This window comes from Astyanax mexicanus, chromosome 7 (assembly GCF_023375975.1).
Source record: "Astyanax mexicanus isolate ESR-SI-001 chromosome 7, AstMex3_surface, whole genome shotgun sequence".
Lineage (NCBI taxonomy): Eukaryota > Metazoa > Chordata > Actinopteri > Characiformes > Acestrorhamphidae > Astyanax > Astyanax mexicanus.
The window spans coordinates 28241163-28266121 of NC_064414.1; the positions used below are offsets into that span (position 1 = coordinate 28241163).

At 38.5% G+C, this 24959-nt stretch overlaps 1 protein-coding gene across 2 annotated transcripts in view; it reads right to left on the minus strand.

Annotated features, from left to right (window-relative positions):
- The window catches only part of zgc:154058 (Frag1/DRAM/Sfk1 family protein), a 46463-nt gene that overhangs the window by 6544 nt on the left and 14960 nt on the right, over positions 1-24959 (minus strand). The window contains exons 5-7 of one of the 2 annotated variants that reach the window (XM_022684894.2): positions 22147-22214; positions 11550-11677; positions 7192-9069 (exon numbers count right to left, since the gene is read on the minus strand). In XM_022684894.2, the coding sequence (XP_022540615.1) occupies positions 9052-9069; positions 11550-11677; positions 22147-22214 (214 nt within the window). In that variant the 3' untranslated portion in view covers positions 7192-9051. Of the gene's footprint in view, positions 1-7191; positions 9070-11549; positions 11678-22146; positions 22215-24959 lie in introns of those variants that run through there. The other variant, XM_007237749.4, reaches the window with a different exon arrangement.

The following is a 24959-nucleotide window of genomic DNA, read 5'->3' on the forward strand; positions in this document are numbered from 1 at the left end:
CAACAGGGTGGATGTCACCTCAACAGAAACACATCCATTTTTGTCTGCAGTCTAAACATAGACTAAGACAGTACGCAGGAGCACAAAACATACTTCCACGCCTTTAAAAAAGGTTGCCAAGTAAGCCACAAACATTTTCCCCCTAACATTACCCTGAAACACAGCAAGACACAAGCGGTAATTACTGTTTGCACAGACTTGCTTTTCTGTAGCTGCCAGCTATGTACACTCCTCAATTCTCAGAGCAGTGTGTGAAGCTCTAGAGGGTGAGAAAAACAATCAGCTCAGTGCATTTTAAACAGGCCTGCCTTTAAACAATTCAACAAGAATTTAGATTAACAATTAAATCTACTATTTACAAAAAAGTGATCTGTTTTTTTTTTTTTTTCATTTTAAACAAGTTCAGTGTTTCAGTAGTTTAAAGTGTTTAAGTGTTGCTTCATCCCAACCAGCAGAGGTCAGCAGAGTACATAATCTCTCACCCAATATTACTGCACATCCTACTCAAACTACTTCAGCATCATCTGCTCCAATGTCTCACCCTTATAGGTGTAAATGAAAATTCTACTGAGAGGACACGGTCCCAGTATCCCTCACATATTATTAGGTGTAAAGTGTGTGGAGTGTGTGTTGTGGGCTCAGTCCGCTCTCAGGCCCTGCAGTGTTTTTAGTGTCTCCTTGACCAGGCACTTCACAGCCACAACGTACAATGGAGCAGACTGTAATCATGTGACCTGAGCCACAGGACCTGATCATGCAGAAGTTTCCTCCCCTGCTGGCTGTACTGATCAGACTTGATAAAGAGCTTGCGGTTAATGGACCATTAACCAAAAGTGGTGGAGTTTCAGAGGTTTTAACAGGAAAAGACACGTCACAGAGAAACAAGTTTAAAACAACAACAAAACTGCTGGTTTGATTCAAACAGGGTATGCGGAAATTAAATTGAAGACTTTTGAGGTCACTCAGAGAAAGAATCAACATCATCTTCGTCAAAACAAAATGGAAAAAAAACACCATTATTGAGACAGACTAGAGTAAGTTTGCGATTGTTGTATTATCTGACAAACCAAAATTTTAAATATAAAATAATTAAAAATTTTTACCCATAAAAAAAAAAAAAAAAAAAACAGTACAAAACTGGGGTTTTCTAACCCCCATACCTACAATTTTACCATGCCTACAGTACCATCTATGCTAGATAAAAGTAAGTAATAAGTAATTTTAGTACCTAAAAATTAGAGACACTCTAAACCACGTGTCAAAATCAAGGCCCGTCAAATATGGCCCGCCACGTCCTTTTATGTGGCTCGCGAGAGCTTGAAAGGTCTTAATTAGGGCAACTAAATGTTGCGTCCCATATTGAACCAATAAGGGACACGATTTGTTCCGTTGTCTGTCACTCACATTCACACTAAACCCCTCCTCTCTCTCCACTCTTCTGTGTGCTGCTGCACCGGTTACCTACAGACTTACAGGTTTAACTGTTTGGATGATCTGACTTCCTTTCAACTCATAAGAAAGGCACCAGGAAATACTGTTCAATTTAAGTAAAAATTACCCCATGGCTCAAAGAGTGTCCCTATAGTTTTGCACATAAAAAAGTTATATTCTCAACTTATTTAGTTTATATTTAAAACGTTTGTTGTTGCACACAAACATATTTCAATTAAGATTTAATTAACTGCACTTTATAAGAGAAAGTGTTCAATTCTAATACAGCATTTCAAGCTTTAAGTTTGACGAATTGCATTTTGATTACCCCTTCAATAAAAAAAAAGCACAAAATAAAACATACCACTGCTGCGGGTGCCCCGCCCAACAGGTGTCGTGCCTGTGGTGGACATGGCCCAGAGGAGCGGTGGTTGGAGTCCCTTAGTTTACATTCAAGTCTTAGTAGGAGTGTAATGGTACGTGTTTTCTTTATGAACCGTCACATATTATCCGCTTGAATAGTTTGATCCTTGATTGATAGACGTGGATTTTATAACATGACTAATTAAAAGGATTTATGTTAACAGAGCAACAAGCAAACATTTTTTCCATGCAACTGTAATGTTTTAATTGAATAAGTAATACATTCAGAGTTATTAAATATTAAGGAGTAGTTACATTCAGTTTATATTACATTTGGTTACATTTTGTTACATTTATAAGTAACATCTGGCACTTTAAGGACAGCCATTATGACGATGTGGCCCTTGATAAAATGAGTTTGACACCCCTGCTCTAAAACATTATTTACGACTGTTGGTTACTACCGTGTAGTTTAATCTGCCATTAAATCAAAAGCTAAACTGTATCAAATTGCAAAGTACAGTGTAAAAAAAAATGTGACAACTATGAAAAAAAGGAAAGAGAGACTAGTTACGTAAGTCCATGTGTGCAGGTTATTTTCATATGCAGTTCAGTCTCAGAGTGGCCAATTAGTGGGGTTGGGGGGTGGTGGTGGGGATCGAGCAGACTTGCTTTAATGTGGGATTTTTTGAACACCAGACCTGGTTACAGATAAGCCTCTTAAATCTGTCTCTGCAGCAAACTCTGCTATACAGCAACTAAGTAGCAGACAGCAACTCAAACACACACACACACACACACATCAGGATGACCTCGTCTAGACCATTAGCGTAGATAATGTCATTTAAACAGCAGCAGACCGCTCATATAGCAGATAGCTGTTGTGTATTGCTCAAGTCAGATCCCTGAAAATGCCATGCTGAAAATGCCATGCTGCAGTACTAGATGATTAATCATCAGGACCTTGTAAAAGGCGAGTAAAACAATTGTGCGATTAATGATTTATGCTGAAATCCAAGCAAGAAGAACTATGTTACAGAAAACAGGTCACTGTGTGCATTTATCTCTACAAGCCTGGCTTTCCTTTAGTACTTTTTCCTGGGAGGCCATGGGAAAACAGGAGAGAAAGTGCTCCACACACTGGTAGGTGAAATCTTAGGTTTGCTTTGGCAGGCTGTAAATGTCACCAACTACACGCTAGCAATAAAAAGGGAGCCCAACACACACACACACAGACACACACACAGACACACACACACAGTAGTCATGCTATGGCAACTTCCCATAAGAATATACACATGGGTTATTCAACCAGCACAGAATGATTAAACATTAAACGGTGGGCTGAAACTGTGTAGACACATGTTTATAGGAGACCACACACACACTTTAACAAAAACTGGAGCTCAAGAGAGAAGATAGAAAAAGAGCAATAAAAAAAGAGTGAGACAGAGAGGGTAAAGGAAAAGTGATGGTTTTAATAGTTCAGAAATCAATAGTTGATTTAAGCGAAATAATAGTGAAATAATCCTTGGCATGTTCTCCTCCACCAGTCTTATACACTACTTTTGGATAACTTTATGGCACTCCTACTCCTTAATGGCTCCATATATATAGCTAGATAGCCAATTGGCTATATAAATAGCTAGCTGGACAGGAAGTTATACAAGTAAACAACTAACTATATTGTAAGGAAATTATAGCTGACAAAACAAGACTGATTGGTGGCTAGAAAAATTGCTAGCTATCTGGTTAGCCAGCTAGCTAGAAAAACAGTTAGTCTGCTAGGAAGATAAAGAGCAGGTTAAGGAGTTATTCTGCCCTCCCTAAACTGGGAGGTCTGATTTTCACATTTCTAACTGGAACAGTCTTGCAAGTCAGAATTCTTACTCGTAAAGTCAGGAGAGCCTCACCAACCCCGAGTTCAGAATCCAAGATGACTACCGACATATTAACAGTAGTAAACACAGTAGTATTATATATTTTAAACTGTCGAGTGTCAATAAATCCAGGGCTCTTAACACGCATTTCAAGCAGTTCACACGCCACACTTTGTTTCACATACACACAGAAACCAACCAAGGTGCACAGCTATTTTTAAACAGAGGAATATATTCCAACTGGGAAATATATCTGGGTCTCTTGGTTAAATTTACATGATCCCACCAATACATTTCCAAGGAAGATGATGGAGACTGACACACGTTGGATGACGAGGGACCCCCTTATTTGATGAGTAGCCCACAGTACAGTAAGTTATGTCATGATTTGATTTTGTATTTAATTATCAAAATTAGTACTTGCATCATAAAAAATGAGAGCTGATTATTGAATACGGTCTCCAGCTAATAATGTTTAACTGACCAGAGTCTCTGAGCTTACCACACCAGTCATAACCCCCATACCCCCCCCCCTCACTATACAGTCTCGACCCTTCCAGACAAAATCTCATTCTGAACTGACTTTAAACTTGAGAGCCCTGTTAAATCAACCATACACTCAGTAGTGTCCAATCTCTGTCTGAGGACATTTTTATTATAGCACCATGCTGGAATTCAGTGAGTTAATGTGTGGCTATGAGCTTGATTTTTTTTTTCACACCTGTGGCAATGGGACTGAATGAAACACCTGAATACAATTATTATGAGGTGTGTCCAAATACATTTGACCATATAGTATGGCAAGGTGGCTGGCTACACAGATCTCTGGATACACAGACAGAAATTAAAGAAAAAGGGAGCAAAGGATGTAAGTATTGAGAGAGACTAAGACAGAAAGAGTGTGTGCATATGTGTGTATGTGTGTGTGCACAAATGTGTGTTTGCAACGTGGCAGTGTGTTTCCAGCAAGCACAGGCAGGTTTGGTTGAGGCCTCATCTCCTCCCTCCCCCTCCAAGTCTCTCACACACACCTGTACCTGCAAAGCCCCCCTGTTCCTGCTCCAGAAAGCCTCTTTCATTTCTCCACTGCTCCCTCCTTTAATCTTCCCTTCCCCTCATTCCTCTCTCTGTCGCCAAGAAACTCCACCAGGGCGTCTCAAGCCCTACGTCTATTTATAAAAGTTTTGGTGAGCACGAGAGAACAGCCAAGCGGCTGCATTATGTAAGCTCCCCTGTTTGCTAATGGGAATAATGTGATTCTCATGCTGCCCCTCTGTTGATGTCCTGCATGGCGAGCAGAAGCAGTGGAATTCTCCAGAAGAGCAGACGGGCAAGATGATGAGGTGCAGATGTGGTATCCAAAACTCGTTTCCCCACTCTGGCTCCCCTGCCCGTCTGATGTGTCTAATTCCAAGTTAAACACACACACACTCGCACAGTACACTGTGACTCATTCACACACATATCCAGTAAATTTTCCTCAGTTTCGCAACATATGCGATTCTGGAAAGAGCAGATGGAATGAAGCAGGTCTGCTTCACTTTCATTTTGACTTGTTTAACAGGCCAGGCTTTGATTGCCCAACAATAACAGTCATTTTATAGTATTTAAATGTATTTATCTTGTTACACAATTAACGGCTAGCTATGATTACATAGAAAATGACTTAATTAGACAAATTTCTACACAAATAATACTTATTAAAAACTTGTGTATGGACAAGATGTATTTATGTATGAATGTATGCATGTTTTTTTATGTCATAGTCATCAAAAACAAATTCTACCATCACTTTACTTGAGGATGCCATGACTAAAGGGTATAAACAGGTTATTACAAATACACTGTCTGGGTCACACAAAAAATAAATTGCATCTCCACTGCATTTCTACTTGTCCATGAATAAAAAAACTGCGACACAATATAATAAATAATGTTATATGTACACACCAACTGGACACTTCATGAACAACACCTTGTTTTTATTCCCATCTATGTGTCCATGTTTTAGGAATGTTTAACAGAGTGGAGAGTGGAGTGATTAATATTTGATCTCAACACAAGGTCACGATTCTATATATCTCAATATACTGCGATACAGTAAGCAAGAAGATATATTGTGACTATTTATATCACATTTTAGGAAAACTGTCATAGTATATAAAGCACACTATCCTATTTATAAAAAAAGCTAAGTAAAAAAAAACATTTACTTTTTATGCAGTTATGACAGAGGTATCTAATCACAGATTAAATAACTGCCACCAATCGCTACATATAAACTAATAATAAAAATATATAGTGTTTTTAAAAATATGCAGTATTGTAGAGGTGAGCGAAAATGTTTAATTCCTAGAGGTTTCGATTTACAAATGTCAAAAAAACAATTTAGACCTACCAACATATAGCTGCGCATTTTGCGTAATGGGCACACATTTCAGCCTCCTAATACGCTTGTATGATTCTATGTTTTAAAGTACGTATATTGTTTGATCTCTAATTTCCCTCATGTTGTCCTAAATTTGTGTGAAAGTGTGTTTGAGGCTGCGTGCGTTTAGCACAAAAGCTAATCCAGCAAGCTGCATATGGAGCCTTGAGATTCCCACTCCTGCAGTATTGCGAAACAAAATACTGTGATACTTCTTACTCCACTGTTGTGGTTTTACTGCTATACAAAACCAAAAAATGACTGCAGAGAACACAGTTTACTGATCAACAAATATTGTACACATTATGGTGGACATGCGAGGATTAAAGATGTAAAAATGCAAAATGCCAGAGAAGATGTAGATCATTAGGACACTCATCTGTCCTGAAAATGAACTAAATCCTGATAAGAGCCGTAGCCTTTATGGCTTAACATGCTTCAGGCTTAACTCACAAACACACTTTGCCACAAATGTTCTAGGAACCAAGGCAGTCAGAGAGGTTGCCACTGTATTGCGCTCCCCCTCTGAGGCTCTGGGAGTTTTATTTGGCAGCAAGAATCTGTACTCACATTTCAGTCAGCACTAACAGAGCCTGTACTGGAGAACTAAATGGCAGGCAGTGCCCATGTGACTTCCTTCCACAAACAGATCTGAGCGAGGAGACTGGTTCTGTCTGTACGCCCCTCCCACCAGTCCACGTGTTGAGGGACACACACACACACACACTTAATGGCTCACAGATTTCATGTGTTCACTCCAAACATAGAACTCCCCCACTTAAGAGTTGTTTTCCACATATTGCGAGGGAGGGCCACAATTTGTCAAAACATCTACGCACGTGTACGAGTTATTTTAACAGCCCGACAACTTAAACTGGAAGACTGAAGAGACCGAACTAGGGTTTACACAGATGTAATTAATTATATAATTATATAAAACATAAAATAATTAAATTGTTTACTGATTAAGAAATCAGTTAAGTAAAGATAAAAGTACTTTTCTAAACATTTAAATAAATTTAAATATTCAGTTGATACCTAATCAAAATACTTCATCTCTTTATAGGTAAAAGATATCCAAAGAAATATTAAAAAAATATATTAAATACACAGTCAAGTATTTTAGCCAGTAAGTTACACTGAATTACGCTGCTTTATGAATGTTAACAAAATTTCACTAAACTTCAGCAGAGAACCGCTGTCAAAACGTATATGAGATATATTTTTTGCTGATGTGTCTCTTGTGTCTCTTATAACACCACTCACAAACGCAGCATCCCAAACTGCACACTACCACACTAAACAGTATGTAAAAATAGGAAGCACATTCATTAAAGTTGTATATAAAGTACAGTAGTGTGTGGTTTTGGACGTGGCAAACAAACAAACAGTATGGCGGAGGGCTGGACTGAGGAGGAGAAGAGGGAGTCTATAAAAGGAACACAGCCCCTTTTCAGCTCTTATAAAGAGAGGGATGTCTAGAAAAGGCAGCAGTCGCTCTAAATAGTAAGTTCTCACAGGTCTAAAAAAAAGCAGAAAAATGGGATTTTTGTGGATGCCAACAGTTCTGACATAAATAAATGAACAAAAATAAATAAAATGGACAAAACGTCCTTATTAGCAAGTTACAGGAAATCAGAGAGGCTGAAGTACAGAAATATTGACATACAAGTTTCATATTTCCTCACTAATTCATGCATGTGTGTTTTTAATGAGTGCAATTTTTAAGGTGCTTAAGGTTATTACAGTATTTCCTTGGCATAGATGAACAATGCAATGGTAATGTTAATTTTACATTTTTCACAATTTACAATTAAAACGTACATAAACACAGCCCAGTAGTAAAAGCCTTTACAGGCCTAAAGCTGCATATTGATGTATTGACCGCACAAGATAAAAGCAGGGGTATAAGAGGGTTTCCCTGCTGGGCTTAACGCTAAATTTTTACCATGTCTACTCTCCCACATTCAAAAGATTTTAAGGGTTTGAACAATATATCACAGTTTTTTTTCGCTTTAAATTAAGACTTTGATTGCTATTAGGTAGTTCTGAGGGATTTTTCCTTGCCTCTGTAGCTCACTAGGGGGGTTAAATACTGTGTGTTCACTGTTTAGACAAATCAGTCACAATTTGCTTGGTTATCCAGTTAAATAAATAAAACATTCACAGAGATAAAAGGTAAAAGTTTTGCTAAGGGGAGATTTAATTTTAGGTCAGCTGAATGTAAGTCTCCTTGCTTGAATGATTATTTTAAAGTGAGGAGGTACGCAGACATGCTGTAGCACTAATGAGTGTCAAAATGCATGGCAATATAATCTCAGCTCAACATCCCTATCCCAGTGATAGATTACCTTCATAAGAAAAACTGTATTAACTTGATGTGTTGATACAATCTGACAAAACTAGGCTTATCTGTTTTTTCTTGTTTTAATGTGAACTGCTAATGTCTTAGCATGGTTGAGCAACGACAGGTTGGTATGCAGGGAACCTCAAACTGGTTGGTCTTCCTTTACAATAAAATCCAAATTAACCAAAACCAAGACCAAAACACATTAATCTCAAAACTTTTATTATTGTTAGGTAAGCGTTTGGGTTTTGGCTCATTTTGAAAAAATGTTTGTACACCCAGTCCACCGGTAAATGCCATTATAGTCCTAAAGCTATGACATGGCCAGAATGCAGCACTAGGAAGTATGGAGCTCAAAACAATCACAACTAAGCAAAACCGATTATTCATGCTAGGCTAAAAGCTAAACTGTTTTCTCCTTAATAGCCGCTGCCTGGAAATGGAGTTCACGTAGTAATAGAAGCTGTAATGCAAATTCTGTGAACATGTGGATCTCTCAGACATCCATATTACTCCCTTTGGAGAAATTAATATTAAAAACTTGTTTTGTGCCCAATGTGTATCCTCTGCGCTGTCACGTGTCTGAATGTGTATCCGTTGTGTTATATATCCGTGTTGACCTGAGTAAAATAAAAAATTACAACATAAATAAACGTCCAGCAGAAAAACAGTGTTGAGGTAATATAAGAAACATAACAGGGCCACAGTGAGGCTGATTAATAGGGGTAAAAAAGCTGTGGAGGTAAGAGCTTATACCCTCTGCTTCTCCTTAGCAGATTAATCTTAAATAAGGGAGGGATGTACATGTTTAAAACTTTAAAACACACACACACACACACACTCACGAAAGGGCATAGTTAAGACGTGGACGTTTACATTATCAGGACAAACTCTTGCTTCCCCCCCTCGGTCACTATATCAACTGGCCTGTAAAAAAAAACTCTGTCTGATGCCCTATTGGCCGACCTCTCCGCATTGCTCGCAAGCTGGGCACCCGGCCAAGCGTCTAAACATTTCAGCTGCCTAAAACTCCGCTCCCTAAACGACCAGGACTGATTCATAAATAAAGGTAAAAGATGTTCTACCCTTAGAGTAAAACACAGGCCTCAGCCGAGTGATTCTCACTGTGTCCGAGGGGATTACACTGCCTGTCTAACAAATCTATTAGCACTACCGGTGAGCTAATGACCCAGGAGAGAGAGAGACAGAGAGAGAAAGAGAGACAGAGAGAGAGACAGGCAGAGAGAGATGCCTTGGCTGGGCAAATTAATCATTACTACAGGAGTAATGGCACAAGAACACTGAAGCTCTGCTATAAGAAACACACACGCACACACACCAGTCACAACAAACAGGCTCACTATTAGCAGATTAAAGATTAACACACAAAACAGGATGCTGGGTAAAAAGTAACAGATTTTTATGTTGTTAATTGGTTCAGGTAGACCACCTGTGAACAAAGCACCAAGTCATGCAGTCTGCCTTTAAAAACATTAGTAAAAGAATGGGTGATTTTATAGAGCTTACTGAACTACAGTGTAGCTGTAACACCTTAACCTGTGTCTATCCTGTGTTTTTTCCTCTTTTGGTTCTATGTGCTTCTGCCCTCTGTTTTCCTGTCTATTTTCCCAGCCATGTGCTTTTCTTAAGCACATGCTATTGTTTTGTTATTGTCCTGTCTCTGCCTTAGCCCCGCCCTGTCATCTGTAATCCCTCATGTCTCATTCCGCCCCCTTGTTAATTCCACAGGTGTCCCTTGTGTGTGCCTGTGTATAAATACCCCATGTGCTCCTTTGTTCTCTGTGGTGCTTTTTGTTAGACCTTGTCCTGTTACTCTGTCCGGATCTTGTTTATCATCTGTTTTGTTTAGCCTCAGACCTGCTGTGTTTTTTGTCTTCAATGTTCCAGGTTTGCTTTATGTAGTTTGTTTCTTTGTTTGTTATTTTTGCTTGTTTGTTTCAGTCTTTTAGTTTATTCTCCGTTTCATAGTTTTTTTGTTTTACTCACCCTTTCATTATATTATTCCATAGTGTTTTGTTCTTTGTAAGTGTTCTTTCCTGCGTTTGCATCCTGCATCCTCCTCTTCGTTACAGTAGCACTGTCAGCTGGTGAAATATCTTCACTCCTAAATATTACTCTATCAACTGTAAGTAAATTTATTGCAAAATGGATGTGATTGGTAACCACAACAACTCAGCTATGATCCGTCAGACCACATAACCTTACATAGTAGGGTCTGAAGTGCTGAGGTGAACAGTGCATAAAAGTATTTAATGCTTTGCTAAATCAATAACTGGAGGTAGAGTATGTGTTCCAAACCTTCTCTGTTATCAACATCAGAACTGCATAACAGAAGCTATAAGAAATGGGTTTCCATGGCCGAGGAGCTGCATTCAAGCCAAATATTACCAAGCACAATGCCAAGCATCATATAAAGTGGTATAAATCATGCTGCCACTGGACTGTTGAGCAGTGTAAACGTGTTCTGTGGCGTGACGAACCATGCCTCTTTATCTAGCAGACTGATGGAAGAGTGTGGTAAATGCCAGAATGTTACTTGCCTAATGGCACTGTGCCAAAATGTAAAGTTTGGTGGAGGAGGGATAATGTATGTCAGGGGTCATCCTAGGTGCCACTAGTTTAGGGTGACCAAACGTCCGTATTTCCCGGGACATGTCCGTATTTCACGTCCTGTCCGAGCGGCTGGTGGAGCAATGGAGACTTCAGAAGGGGAAACTCAGAGCTCAGTAGCTCATTCACTCATAATAAAAACAAAGAAACAAAAAAGTGAAGTTTCTCACTTAGTGCACTCACTCTCGGACTGAATATAACCTGGAATCAGATTCATCCATACTGAAAGGACACCGCATCACACCCACCCAGTTTTATATTGATTCTTCTGCATGCTCAGTGCAATTACCCATTCTCACCAGAGAGGGCCCTAAATCCCAAAACTTACTGACATCAGCTTTAAATTAAAAAAGATACCATAAGATAAGCATACAACCCATGGAAGTAACATTCTGCTAACTAGGTCCTCACAATGTAGTGTAGATGTAAAGAAGGATGAAAGCAGTGAGGGCAGCACAGGTGGTCTTACCTGGAAGTTTCCCACCATGATGAGTCCAGCAGAACAGATCCATCCAGTGGAGAGGCTTGCTGTGTTTAACACACAGTTCTGGTGCTTCTCGATCACATGAGCATAACGCAGCAACACGATCACCATTACTGAGAGCGAGAGAGAGAGAGAGAGAGAGAGAGAGAGAGATTATAACAGTTAATATTTACTATATAAAACTAATTAAATGTATGACAGCAGACTGTAGACTGTATGTTTCTGAAGACGATCATAACAAAATGAAATTACAAATGAATACAGTTACATATACAATGTATATGTACAAACTAATTTACGTAAATTTAAACAAGTCATAAAGTTTAGAAAAATAGAGCAACTCTAAATCTAGTCAACCTTTACCACTGCAGGTGGTGTAAAGCGGTGTGAGAAAATACTCATATGATTAATTCTAAACACTGTGTCAATTTTAATTAATTAATGTTCGACTCCTTTTCGGATCTGTATTGTAACCCCTATATTGTGAAAATACATTGTTTTGCCAGGCCCTTGCAACACAGCCTTTCTATCTCCACTGTTGTGACTCTTCTTCTAATCAGATTTTATGCATATTGTGGCAGTTTTTCCACTATGAGATATTTTTGAATATCATGGTAAATTTAGGCTATGATTTTTTTTTTACCATTTCATTAAAGCAAAGAAATATACACAATCTCATTTTGTTTATGGTATTACAATTGTATAATAACCCTTGTATCGTTATATGTATTATTTCACCAGGTACTTTCTGATACATAATCCTACTATCTTCGGATCCCACTATTCAGATTTCAGTCAACATTTTATGCAAGGAGTTTATCTTAAATGTAAAAAATTAAATTCATTTAATATATCACCTTTGTTATAGTATGACCATTTATTGTATCATAACCAACTGTATTGTGATGCATATCATCTCGCCAGATTCCTTTCAATTTACAGCCCTACTGACGGAAGGTTCCAGTATGGTAATAGCACGAACCTTTTTTTTTTTTAACTTTTACTCAAGATTTTATGAATATAAGTTTTCTAAAAATAAATTATTAAAACTCACAAAAAATACCTGCTCTACATTGCTCTTTTTACTCATGTATAATGATAAGCCAGGTTCTTACCTATAGAAAGTCCTACTGTCTTAAAATCCCACTGTTCTAAGCTTTCTTTACTCAGATGTTATGCACATTAACTTTTTATTTTGTGTGTTAATTGGTTAAAACCAATATTGTTGACAGTATCACAATATATTGCTGGCTGCCCCACCCCCACCATACTGTATTGTGCAACAAATAAACTGTCCTATTTGCATATTAAAGTACTTGTCAAAAAAAAAAGAGAAACACTAAGACCAAACTCAGATAACAGTACCGTCAGGAGACGTTCCCACCTTGTGCCCCCTCAAAACTAATGGTGAAATGATCTACTCTCACAACAGCTGCCTTGTCTCTTATCAGTGTTTAATTCTCCTGCTTGATCTGCCAGCCAGAGAGAAAGTGGGGGTGCACTGCATGTTCATGTATCAGCATGGCCTGATCCTGCGTGACTAAAAAAAAACTGTTCCTCTAACTAGAACCTATTCATTGTTTTCCTGGAAGAGGCGGGTGTGAGGTGGCTGAGGAAGCAGCGGAGGGCTCTGTATGTGTGTGTGTGTGTGTGTGTGTGTGTGTGTGTGTTCAAGGGGGTGGGTAATGGGGTTGATCTTTATTTGCTGAGAGTTGTCTAGCGTGGTCTCGGTCACTCCAGCCTGTTCCTCTGTTTGTTCTGCTGGGTTAATGCTTAATGAAAGCTGACTGAAGCTGACCAGCTGGGGGCAAGCATGGGGACAAATCACCCCTCGCACCATAACGGCCTATAACGGCCTTGTCAACCTCACACTCCGAGGGAACAGTTCCAGACTTTTCTCAGACGAGGAGCCTCAATGCCTGCGTTTGCCAACAGCGGAAAATGAGACACACTGAAATACAATGAGCTTCAGGGGTTCAAATCTCTGAAAATACTACCATGTGATTACAGTCCTTCAGGAAACAAGTGAACAAAAACCTAGACCGATTGAGTTATTTATAAATCGTATGCACACAAATATAACTGAAGAAATGTTTCACAATAAGCTTATTTGAACATAACATATGGACATCTTTTGTACATCTAAAACTTTAATAACTATGTTTTTTTTTTACAAAGGGAGCATATTTAATGCTGGTTAACTGAACTTAGTACACTGCGTGCACCAGCACGGTTGTTTCATTGTCCACTCTAATTTGGAAACAATAAATACTGTGCCGCATTACTCCTTATTATGTACATATTAGTAGATCATAGAATAATGCTAATGCTATCCTTGAAATCTATTTTCAGATTTATGCAGATTAAGAGAACATTAAAGGGAATCTTTCCTTTTTTCATATTTTGCACAGATATTGATGACTGGAAATTGAACATAGTTCACAAAGGCTATCTGGGTTCAAACATGTTTGAATATAAAAAAAAAACTATTGGGATATTGCATTATTTTATTTTTTTTACATTTAAACAGACATTATTGATAGTTTGTTTTAAGAACAAATATGCGATTAATTGCAATTAATCAAAGCAACCTTTTTTTTTGTCAACAACAATCAAACAGCCCTAAAATATTAAATATCATCATATAATATTTCTGTAGCTCTAAGGCTAGAAGAGTGAGCTTGTTAAACTGGGCTAGTTGAATCATTATATTCAGAACAATGCATTTTCACTAGGGATGCCCAAAGGTGGAAATTGTGACCTTATACAGATGCCCAATTGTACAAAAGTACAAATCTGTTGCCAAATTAGAGATGTAAAGATATAAACATTCATGCATACAATGTATACACTGGGAATATATTAACCTAGTTATACATTACTAAAAAAAAACACAATTCTTATTTTTGTAGCATTAAGTAAAAGAGGATACAGATATTTTAGAGGAAGTAGCCAAACAGCACCTACACAGCCTGTTGTTCTGAGTACAAGAACACCACAAAATACTGAATGAATGAACCACCATAAAACCCAGGTTTGAGAACATGTGTGGGCTCTGCATGCCTTCCTAAGAAGACCTAAACACTTTAGGAGAAGTTAGGTAAGTAAGTTGCAAGCATGGAAAAACAAACTGCATGTCTTCGGGCAAAGGAAATTACCCCCTTTTTTCTTTTAACAAAGCCCAGCTGTACCAGAGAGGGGGGAAAAAAATCATAACGCTTGTTTACTCCATTAGATTAGCGTCGGCTGGAGTCGGCCCTCAAGAGCATCCACTAAAACCATCCAATTCAAAAACAGCTACAGTTATTTGCGGAGCGACAATACAGGAGGCTGCTTATCACTGAGTGTTATATGATGCCAGGGCTTGACACACTTTATCATGTCTTATCATTCGTACTGTAGGGCAGAAGCACTAGAACACAGCACACACGGCTTTTTTAGCCAATAGGATGATAACCAGCGCACCACCAGGCCTATTTACTGAACGCAGAGCAGGAAGGTGATGCAGGTCATGAAGGTCACAGATCTGTAGCCTGTAGAGAAGCGCATGTGTGCACATGCATTTCCTAGAGCTGAATTTGTATCCTGAGAAGGCAAGAAACAGGGAGGGGGGCTGCAGATTGGGGGACACATGCTGCTTTTGGCCATCAGCCATCATTATTTTCTGACTCTAAACAAACACGGCGGTGCTGCCCTATTCTACAAAGGCCGACTGGCCAAGAGGTTGAGTCAACAGAGCCGGTGAACGACCCAGCGATCACGGTCACTCAGTCAGCCAGTGTTATCCCCTCCTCTTCAGCCTCACACTTATATAAAACCATTTAATAACACCCACCCACCACCCACATTACTTGTGACCGCTTGAGGCAATTCTCCATTTAACCATTTCTCAGATCCAGCAACATCACCGCAGCAGCATCCGCGAGGTCACTCCCGCAGCAGAGGCCAATGCCTTCTGACGGAATGCGTGATAATATTCGGTGTAAACACTACATCTGCGCTTTAGTGGAGCTGTTAAAGTCACGCTGGGAGTGTTAATAACACTGACGGCAGGCATTGTGTTAGTCACCCACTTGGTGCTTTAACTACCCTGTTAAAGTTGATAAGACAGATTGTGGCTGGTGCTCTTTCACGGCTGCTGCTCCCACAGAGCAGACATTACTTCTCCAACAATCCATGTCCATGGAAAAACAGCGTCATGTAATGAAGGTACTTTAAAAAGAGGCCTGGGCATCATGGAGAGAAGTAGGACATTAGAACAGCAAAAATGTGCAAAAATACTGTACCATTGTGACGTTCCCAATATCAATGTGAAACCAACTGATTGAATTCTCATTTGGATGTACTTCAGCCTTAAACACTGTTTACAGGGTTATATTTGGATAAGGCCAAGCCACATAAAAAGAAATTAAAAAATTTAAAGTCAAACAAGCGCTGTATGTTAATCTACACAAAGTTCTCTCCTAAAACCCAAATATTTAGGTCAGTAAAGTTCTTCCGTTAATTTACAGTAAGCTTAGATTTCCAGATTTCCATTAATGCCACCCAACAGCATTTCACTGAGGAACCCTAAGTGTTCTGTTAAGCCAGGGCGATATTAGCTAGCGGTTCATCCCACGTAGCTTGTTTTAACATGGTAAACGCGCAGACTACAGTCCGATATACAGCAAAAGAGCTATCTAGCACTTAGCGTGGTTAGTGGGTAATGTTAATACTGCTGCAGCAGTGCTAGCCGGGGTTAGCAGTAGGCTACAGGCTGATAATACTCATCTCTGTTCAACCTAACTGGTAAAAGTCATTACTGCTACTGCTACTAGTCACATGTCTAGCTAGCTAGCTGCTTCAGCAGTAAAATTTTAAATCATAAATGTATCTCAGTAGAGCTACGCAAGTTAAATTTACACAGAGAAGGCAAACAGTTCTTAGCAAAAAAAAAATGTGCTAAGGCTAGCTAAGTTAGCTCAGATAATTATATCATTCTGGCTGGAAGAGACGATTTGTAGAGGAGGGAAAAAAAAAAAAAAAAAAAAAAAAGGTACACAAATTTTATTTTGCCATTTCCACTTGAATAATTTGAATGCCAAATATTTGTTTCATTAAGATCAAGAAACTGGTCATAAAAAGTTAATCAGAAATCAGAAGGAGACCAGGCCATTTTGGTGTTTTGAAATAGAATCATAATGAAGTCAGGGATTTATACTACAGGAGAGTAATATGGTAATATGGTATGTGTATTTTGTAACCTCCCTTCCAACAGTTTAAATGGCAGACACCTGTAATGCAACCGTTAGCGGTTTGGCAAAACTAGGCTTGTCTAGTCTTGTTTGGATTCCCAATATGCTATGATGTTCATTTTTTCTGCTGTGTCTGCAGTCATTTGGCTGGGTTATTTTTTATACTTTGTTTTTTTGTGTTGGTTATCGTCACAATAAACCAGCTAATGATTTAATTTTCTGCCTTGAATTACAGCAAATGAAAAACAACAACTTAAGAAAGTGTAAACTTCCTATGAGTAACCTTATTAATTTATATATAAATATTAAGTTGTTTTACTTTTTGTTGTTCTAAACCTTTCAAGATACAGGCTTTAAGTTAATAAAAATATTGCATATATAGATTTGAGTAGATAAGTCAACTTTAGCCTGCTAACATTTTAATACAATATAAATTTAAAATTACAAAAAAAAAGTCAAAAGCTAAGTTTATATATATATATATATATATATATATATATATATATATATATATATATATATATATATATAAATTAAAGTGTTTTTTTCCCCAAAAAATGCAGCTTTTGCTCCAATCAAACTTGACATTCTTCATAAAAATATACTGAGAGGATTGTGTAAAATGGACCACAGCTGACTACAAACACCTTATACACAGAAAAACTCACTATTAACTATTAAAGGTTTGTGCTGGGCAGTACATGTGAGAGAAAAGAAAAAAGTGAGAGTTATTTAGGTCTTTCACACTGGCTCCAGATACAAACTGTGCTTAAGCAGGAAAAGGAAGGGGAGAGCAGTGTTATTTTTTTTTGTCTGTTGACAGGCTCTCTGGGCGTCTCCACTGCCCTTGGTCAACTTTTGCTGCGCTCTTTACTTTCTGTTTCATCTTTGTTATTGTGTTCTAATGTTGATGGATGTTTCCTCCTGTAGCACTCTTGTTTCAGAATTGAGAAACAGTGATCATTATGTAACCTGCAGCTATGGCTAGCACAAGCAGCTCAGCTAGGAAAAATCTACTAGATATACTGTATTTCGTCGCTGTCCTATGAAAAACACTTATCTCCATTTTTGTCGATTTTTAGTTTACTACAAAATTTGAACAGACAAACGGTCCCTCACACTGTGCCAAAATTTCTTGATGAACGGACCAATAGAAACTCTTCAAAATGACCTGAAATGAACTCTTTTTACATTGACTTCCATTGAAAGTTTGCAAGGTTTTTTCTCTCTCCTGCTGTTTTGGAGATAAGTGTTTTTCATTGGACAGCAACAATTTACTCTACTGGCAGAAGCAGTCTTAACAAATCTGTTTTACACAAAATCCTCTCCAGAAATCTTCCTGTACACGACATAAGCAACTCGCATTGTTTGAACATAGTCCAAACACAAATTACAAATTACATACCAGAGAATGTCCAGTTGTTTCATAGCAGCATAATATGACAATGAACAGGGAAAAAACAGGACTTTCTGGTTGGAAACAGCACTGTTGGAAAAACTTCCTGGAAAAGGGAACAGTGGCTCATAGTGACCTAACCTGACCATCCAGCCCATCACTAACAATACAGGCCTTCAGACCTGAGCCTGGGGCTTTACTGCCAGGCCAAACTGACCAGGTCATAAGTGATGTTTTACCAGAAACACAAGACAAAGGGCTTTTACCCTTCTCAGACCTATAGCACAGTTCACACCTGGCTGTGATCGACAGGTTCTAGGTATGCCAAACAACGATTCCCATGCAGTACAGGACCTATTCTCAGTTCACTGCGTAGTAAGGCCCTTATTCACAGTCAGAATAAGGGCCTGTTGTTGATCCTGATTCATGGTTATCCAGCTATTCAGGAAAGATTTTGCTCTCAGATCTCGATATAGGACAAGCTTTCCAACCCACTTCACACTAAAGCTGGGTGCTAAATGTCAGCTCTATTCTGGCAGCTAAGGGCAGCGCATGTATGAGCTCCAGTGTGGTATTTGGTCCTCTAGCGCCGTGATAATGATGTAACTATTTTCTTGTTTATCAACTTTGGATGACTCTTTGTGCTCTGCACTGTGGGTGATCTGATTCCCGCTGAATTCCATGATTCATCCTCAGTGTCCTGCAGATTTCACTTGATAAACACGGACATTAAATAATCTTGCACCTCCTTATCTGTCAAACCTCCTTCTTCCTTACAGACCATCTCGATCCCTTAGGTCTGCTACTGCTGGACTTCTTAAAGTCCCAGCCTCTAAACTCCGTGGCTTTGGTGATCGGGCTTTTTCCAGACTTGCTCCTCAACTATGGAATTCTCTCCCATCTGTGGTCAAACAATCCTCCTCTCTTTCCTTGTTCAAATCTACACTCAAGACTCACCTCTTTTCTCTTGCCTACGGCCTTCCCTCTGTTTAATGTACTATACCACTTATCCCTGCTGTCTGTTCTCGTACTATGTTGATTGTCTGTCACCACTTGTTGTGTAATGTTTCTATTTGTTTTCACAAATGATGACTGTAAGCGTCTTTGGGTTTTAGAAAAGCGCTATATAAAAATAAAGTATTATTATTATTAATAATACCGGATGACCACACCAGCCGCTCACTATCAGCTGCATGAATGCAAATGCCATGGAAATGGTTCTGCAGAAGCTCTGGAGTGCTAGGCTCACATGTCAATGCTTGGAGCACTGTCAACTTGGAGTGTGCACAATTAGCTTGGAGCTTTACCCAGAAATTATTCCTGGCACAGACTATGATTGGCTTTGTTTGGCCTGGTTGCTTCATTAGAGACTATTCATCTCTCACACACTCATCTTTGTAGGATATTTCAATTGACTACTGTTAACATATGTTTAATAACAGTTTTACTGCTACAAATAAAAAACAATTATCGAACCATTTATTCAAAGCATAGAAAGACCCCATCATCCAGCACATTAATGTAATTTAACCTTTATATGCTATATCAACTGATATCCTACATCAAAGGCTAGAAATGTGCAGAATAGTAGGTGAAATTGTGTGAAAAGGCTGTATAACTTACTGAACAAGGTCTCATTCTTTCCTATACTATTCCTATTTTAAGTGTCCACTTTAACAGAAGAACAGAAGCCACACAAAGATAGCAGAAAGTGCAAACAAACAACAGGTTTAAGGTTATTTTTATGCTCTACTCTCATAAATAAAGCATTTAGTCACTTATCACGCTCAGTATCAGTTTACTACCTCTTCACAAACTAAAAAAATACTACCTATTCTTACTAAATGATACAAGCTTTATAGGGCTAGGATAATAATGTTAGCTTGGCCATAATATTGGCTTGTTTCTAAAAAGCCCAACTGCTTTTAAACCTTTCATTTTGTAAAATTTACCCATATGTGGCTGGAATAGTAAAATTTACCCTTATGTAATTGCTTTTTATATATAATATATTGTAAAATATTGGTACAACACTAAATGTGTTCGGTTATTCTGGTTCTCTACACAGAGTTCACAATATGTGACCACACACACACACATGCACACAGAGACACTTCCAAAGACTTTGGGACTGTGTGTTTCTGAAAACAGCAGAATCACTGCCCTGCTAAAGCAGTAGCGACGCTCGTTTTGGAGAAATCCGTGTCCATGTCAACTGGCTAAATTACATCATGAAGTCTGGCTTCAAAAACAAGAGCGATTAGGTGGCAGGTTCCCATAGCCACCCCACATTTATGCACTCGCACACACATACAAACGCACACACACACGCTACTGTTCCATCACAAAACTCTCAACAGCAGTAAATCATTATCTTTATTAAAACAACACATTGGGTACTGTTTTGTAAACATTTTTTTTTCTACATACCGATAGCCCTGCTTTACAATCAGTGTCTGTAATAGCTGTGTTGTTATACATTAACAACCTTTGCAATTACTGTGCAACTACTGGTGAGGTGTTTGTTGGTACTGCTAAATTACAGTAGTATAGTTGATGACACTTGTGTCATAGACACAGTTTCACAGTTGCTGCGTCGTCACATCTGGCTCTGAATGGCAGCGTTATCCTACTTCCACTTGCGCTGTTTAACTAGACTCTCTCAAGTTTTCAAACCCCCTCAATCATCTTTTCCGGGCTTCAGCACAGCCAACAGGAGCATAGCCAACATGTTTGGATGTTCCCCCAGCATTTACTAATAATAGTTTGTATTGGGAAAATTGGTTCAACATTTTTTAACTTTTTAACTCTTTCCAGCAGCTGCATTCAAACGGCAGTCACTGGTAGATAGGTATTGGTATTTTGATGGCACAGTACTTCTAAGCTTCTTAGCAGAGGGAACTGAACTACATGTTTACACTGTGAAGGTGCGTAATGTTATTTAATTTTGTATGCTGATTATTCAGCAGATGCAAACGCACCTGTATTGCCAAGATAGCAACAAACATCCGATAGTTGATTTTTGTTTACACTTTTTTTAGTCAGCGGTGCACCATTGTTTTCTGTTGCCAAGATAGCCATATGCCAGAAATTGACCTGAACACACATCTCACTTCCATCATTGTAGATAAATTCGTACGCTCCGTAATTCTTTGCACGATGCAGGTGCAAGGCATGAAAATATACTTTTGGCGGTGTGCAAGATAGCAATGAGCATTGCTATGCGTCTTGTGCAGGGTTTAGGATAGGGCCCACTGTTGTATATCTACATTAAACTACTTAACAACACACACTGCTGACAGTCCTCATTGATCATAATATAAATAAATGCTGAGTAAATTAATATTAATGTTGAGTTTAGCGTATTTAATAGCACTTTTAATTTGCATTTAATTTTATTAATAATTATTCAGTTAAACACACCCAGAGATTACACTGCATCAGGATTAAAATGCCCAATTCCAGCCGAAAAGCTTAAGCTTATTATGTGTTATTTTAACAAATAAATCAAACACAGTAAAACTGAACCAGAGTTACCCACTCTTTAGCCCAGCATTCACTTATTGATTTAATTCATTTCACGTGACGGAGGAGCCGGAGCCAATCCCAGCAGTCATGGGGCAGAAGGCAGGATACACCCTGGACAGGCCGGCAATCCATCACAACACTTATTGATTTCCTAGATGAAATAGCTTGAAATAAGCAGAGCTTTTTCTGCTCTTGAGTTGAATGATAGAGTATAAACTCTGGTGAGTGTGTTTAATTTAAAAATAATGGTATATTTATAAACGGACAGTAGCCTCAGCCATTGTTTTAACACACCTGGAAACCGCTTGTCACTGGTATTTATAGTTCTGCATTAACAAATTTGAAAGTGTAAAAAAGGTCCATTACATCAGTCACATTTAGATAGATAGAAGTGTGATGAGCAACATGGTAAACACACACTCACCCATGAAGGATCCTGTGCTGCAGATAAGACTGAAGAAGCAGCTCTCTGGGGGCAGCGTGCCACACTTACTGCAAACCAAAAACACAAAAAAAACAGGGGTTAAAAACAGAGCTTTTGATTCTCAAGCCCTAGGCACTATGACAAATGTCATTGAAATTGTAATAAATAATAATTCATTGTATTAAAAAAAATGATACGATTTTCTGTGCATAATGAGTTTAACATAAAAAGGGTGTCCAACCCATAAAATACTTTCACACCAACAAGACTGATCAGAGATGCTCCATAAACCACAAACTACACACTTACATCTTGTGGCACATTTATCCATTCCAACTTGGTTCTAAGTCAGTTAATCTCAGTAAAGACAAATAATGAGCTACATATACAGTGCTGTAAAACATCAGAGCATGTACACATTATACTCAAGCTGATTTTCGAAGGGGTTCTAGTAATAAATATTTAATATCTGGCATAAAACTTTTTAAAAAATCATGTCGACCACATGATGTACAGTACATGGTAACAATTATACCCCATTCTGTCCCGCACCCTCAGTAACACAACCAAATTGGTGAGTTCATTAGGACCAGCAATCAGCATCCAGTGTGAGTGCCTCAATTAATAAACGACATTGAGTTGGGTCAGCCTTGCTAGGTCTAAATCTTAATTTGGCTCTTTAAATCAGAGTGAACTTAGCAGCAGAAATGTAATCCAGGTCAAAGTAACTCATTCCTGGTCCTGAAAGAACCTTTCCCTGCACATTTTTCCTGCTTTTACCCAATTAACAATCCCACTATGCCTCTGAAATGGACTTGTTACTTCAAAGGACTTAGAAACACTTTTTCAAATATCCACAGAAAAGAAAAACTGCTGAAAACATACAAAAACTAATGTGCATAATTCTAAAAAAGTTACCAAGACTTCCAAGACTCTATGGCTCCAATAAAGTTCCAATGAAATCAGGTAGAAGCACTTCAAAATTCTTTCTAGAGCAAAATGCAAAACCATCTAGAAAATGACAAAAACCCAAGAACATCTAACAAACCGCAGTGCAGACCTCTATTGCCTCAGCGAACTCATTATACACCACTATGCAAGAGTGTGTTCCAAGGCAGACCAGCACAGAACAAACCACTGCAAGAACAAAAACATTTATCTGAATTGTAATGAGTTCATGAACTAGGTGTTATGAACACAGACAATTTTGTACAAAAGCTCTACTTTAATTTAGTCAATCATAGTTTGGCAGTGTTTGTCAAAAACCCAACACTGTTTTTAACAGAAACTCAACCTAACTGTGAAGCATGGTGGTGGCGGCATTGTGATAGATTGGGGATGATCTTCCGCATCAGACACTGTACAATTGGGTTATCTGACAAGACATCAAACTAAAGCACACAATCGAGCTACAGTTAATAAAAAGTCTCATTGTCCTTTTTTTGATCACTTTTTATGCTTCAATAAAATGCACACAAATGCAGAAATCTCTTCATCCAAACACTTTTCTTTTTCACAGCACTGAAAACAGGTATTGTGTATTGTGATTCCAGTTTTGATCGCAACCATCCTAACAGCAGACCAAAATAAACATATAAAACACCAAAGTAAGAGACCCTGTGATGAACCCTACATGGCAGCTGATCAAACCAGGCCCTGCTTGGGTTCTTGGGAGCACTCCAGCAGCTGAGCGAGAGGAGTGCGGTGGAGAGCAGAAGCTGATAGGGGCCAAAGGAAAGCTGGGGGATTCATCACACAGCTGTCAGGTCGCATGTACAACAGAGCGAGACAAACAAGACAGCGCTGCAGGAGGATGATGCGAACCAGAAGAAAGCTATTCCACTCATTACCACTGACGAGGATCAGTTCATGAGATGCAGCACTATATACATGCATCAAAGGGTCCTTACCTTCAGAACACACTAGTTTATTCAGGAAACCAATGTAGAGGTACAGAGCATACAATATTAAAGTGTGAACTACAGGTAAGCACATTCAACTGTCAGTTACATTAATAATTAAACTACTTATTAACCATGCAGCGAAATGATAAAAGAAACTGAGCCAAATTAAACATCTGGCATAAGCCTGAATACCTAATATTTTTGTATTCAAAGGTTTTTTTACTTCTTTTATTTTCTCATTTTTTTTCTTTACATTAAAACAGTCCAAATGTATTTTTATGCAGGCACTGTTCACTGTTCAGAATTTTATAAAAACATCATAAAAATAACAATTACAAAATTCTGCAGGGGACTTTTAACATAGCAAACATTAAGTTTCACAGTTGAATAGTACAAAAACTGATCTGACATCAGCACTGACAAGCCTGCCACCACTGCTAAAAAAATCCTAGAGAATATGCCGCAATATAAATTAATTAAGCATAGTTTTGTTTTGTTTTTTTTCCTTAGAAATAATTCAGACTTTTGTCTTATAAAAAATACTAATATTAAAAGCCTCATTACTGGCTCTTAATTATTCCTAGGTTAAATCATTTGACTGAGTTATTTATAGAGCACTCTATACAGATTTCATAAATATGCATAGGAGTCTTGATAAATTGTTGATAAACGATCTACTGAACTTACCAGTGTGTCTGCTCACATCTCACACTGAGCCTGACCTTTCACCTACTTTACTACACCTCTGTGCCAGGAAGAGGAGCTGATGGGGAAAGCAGTATAAAAACAGACCCCTTACACACACACCCACACCCAAACCCACACACTCACCAACTCCCACCCACACCCACACCCCCACTCCCAACACGGTTCCTGCATCCACAAAGAATTGGAACACACCCAGGAGCA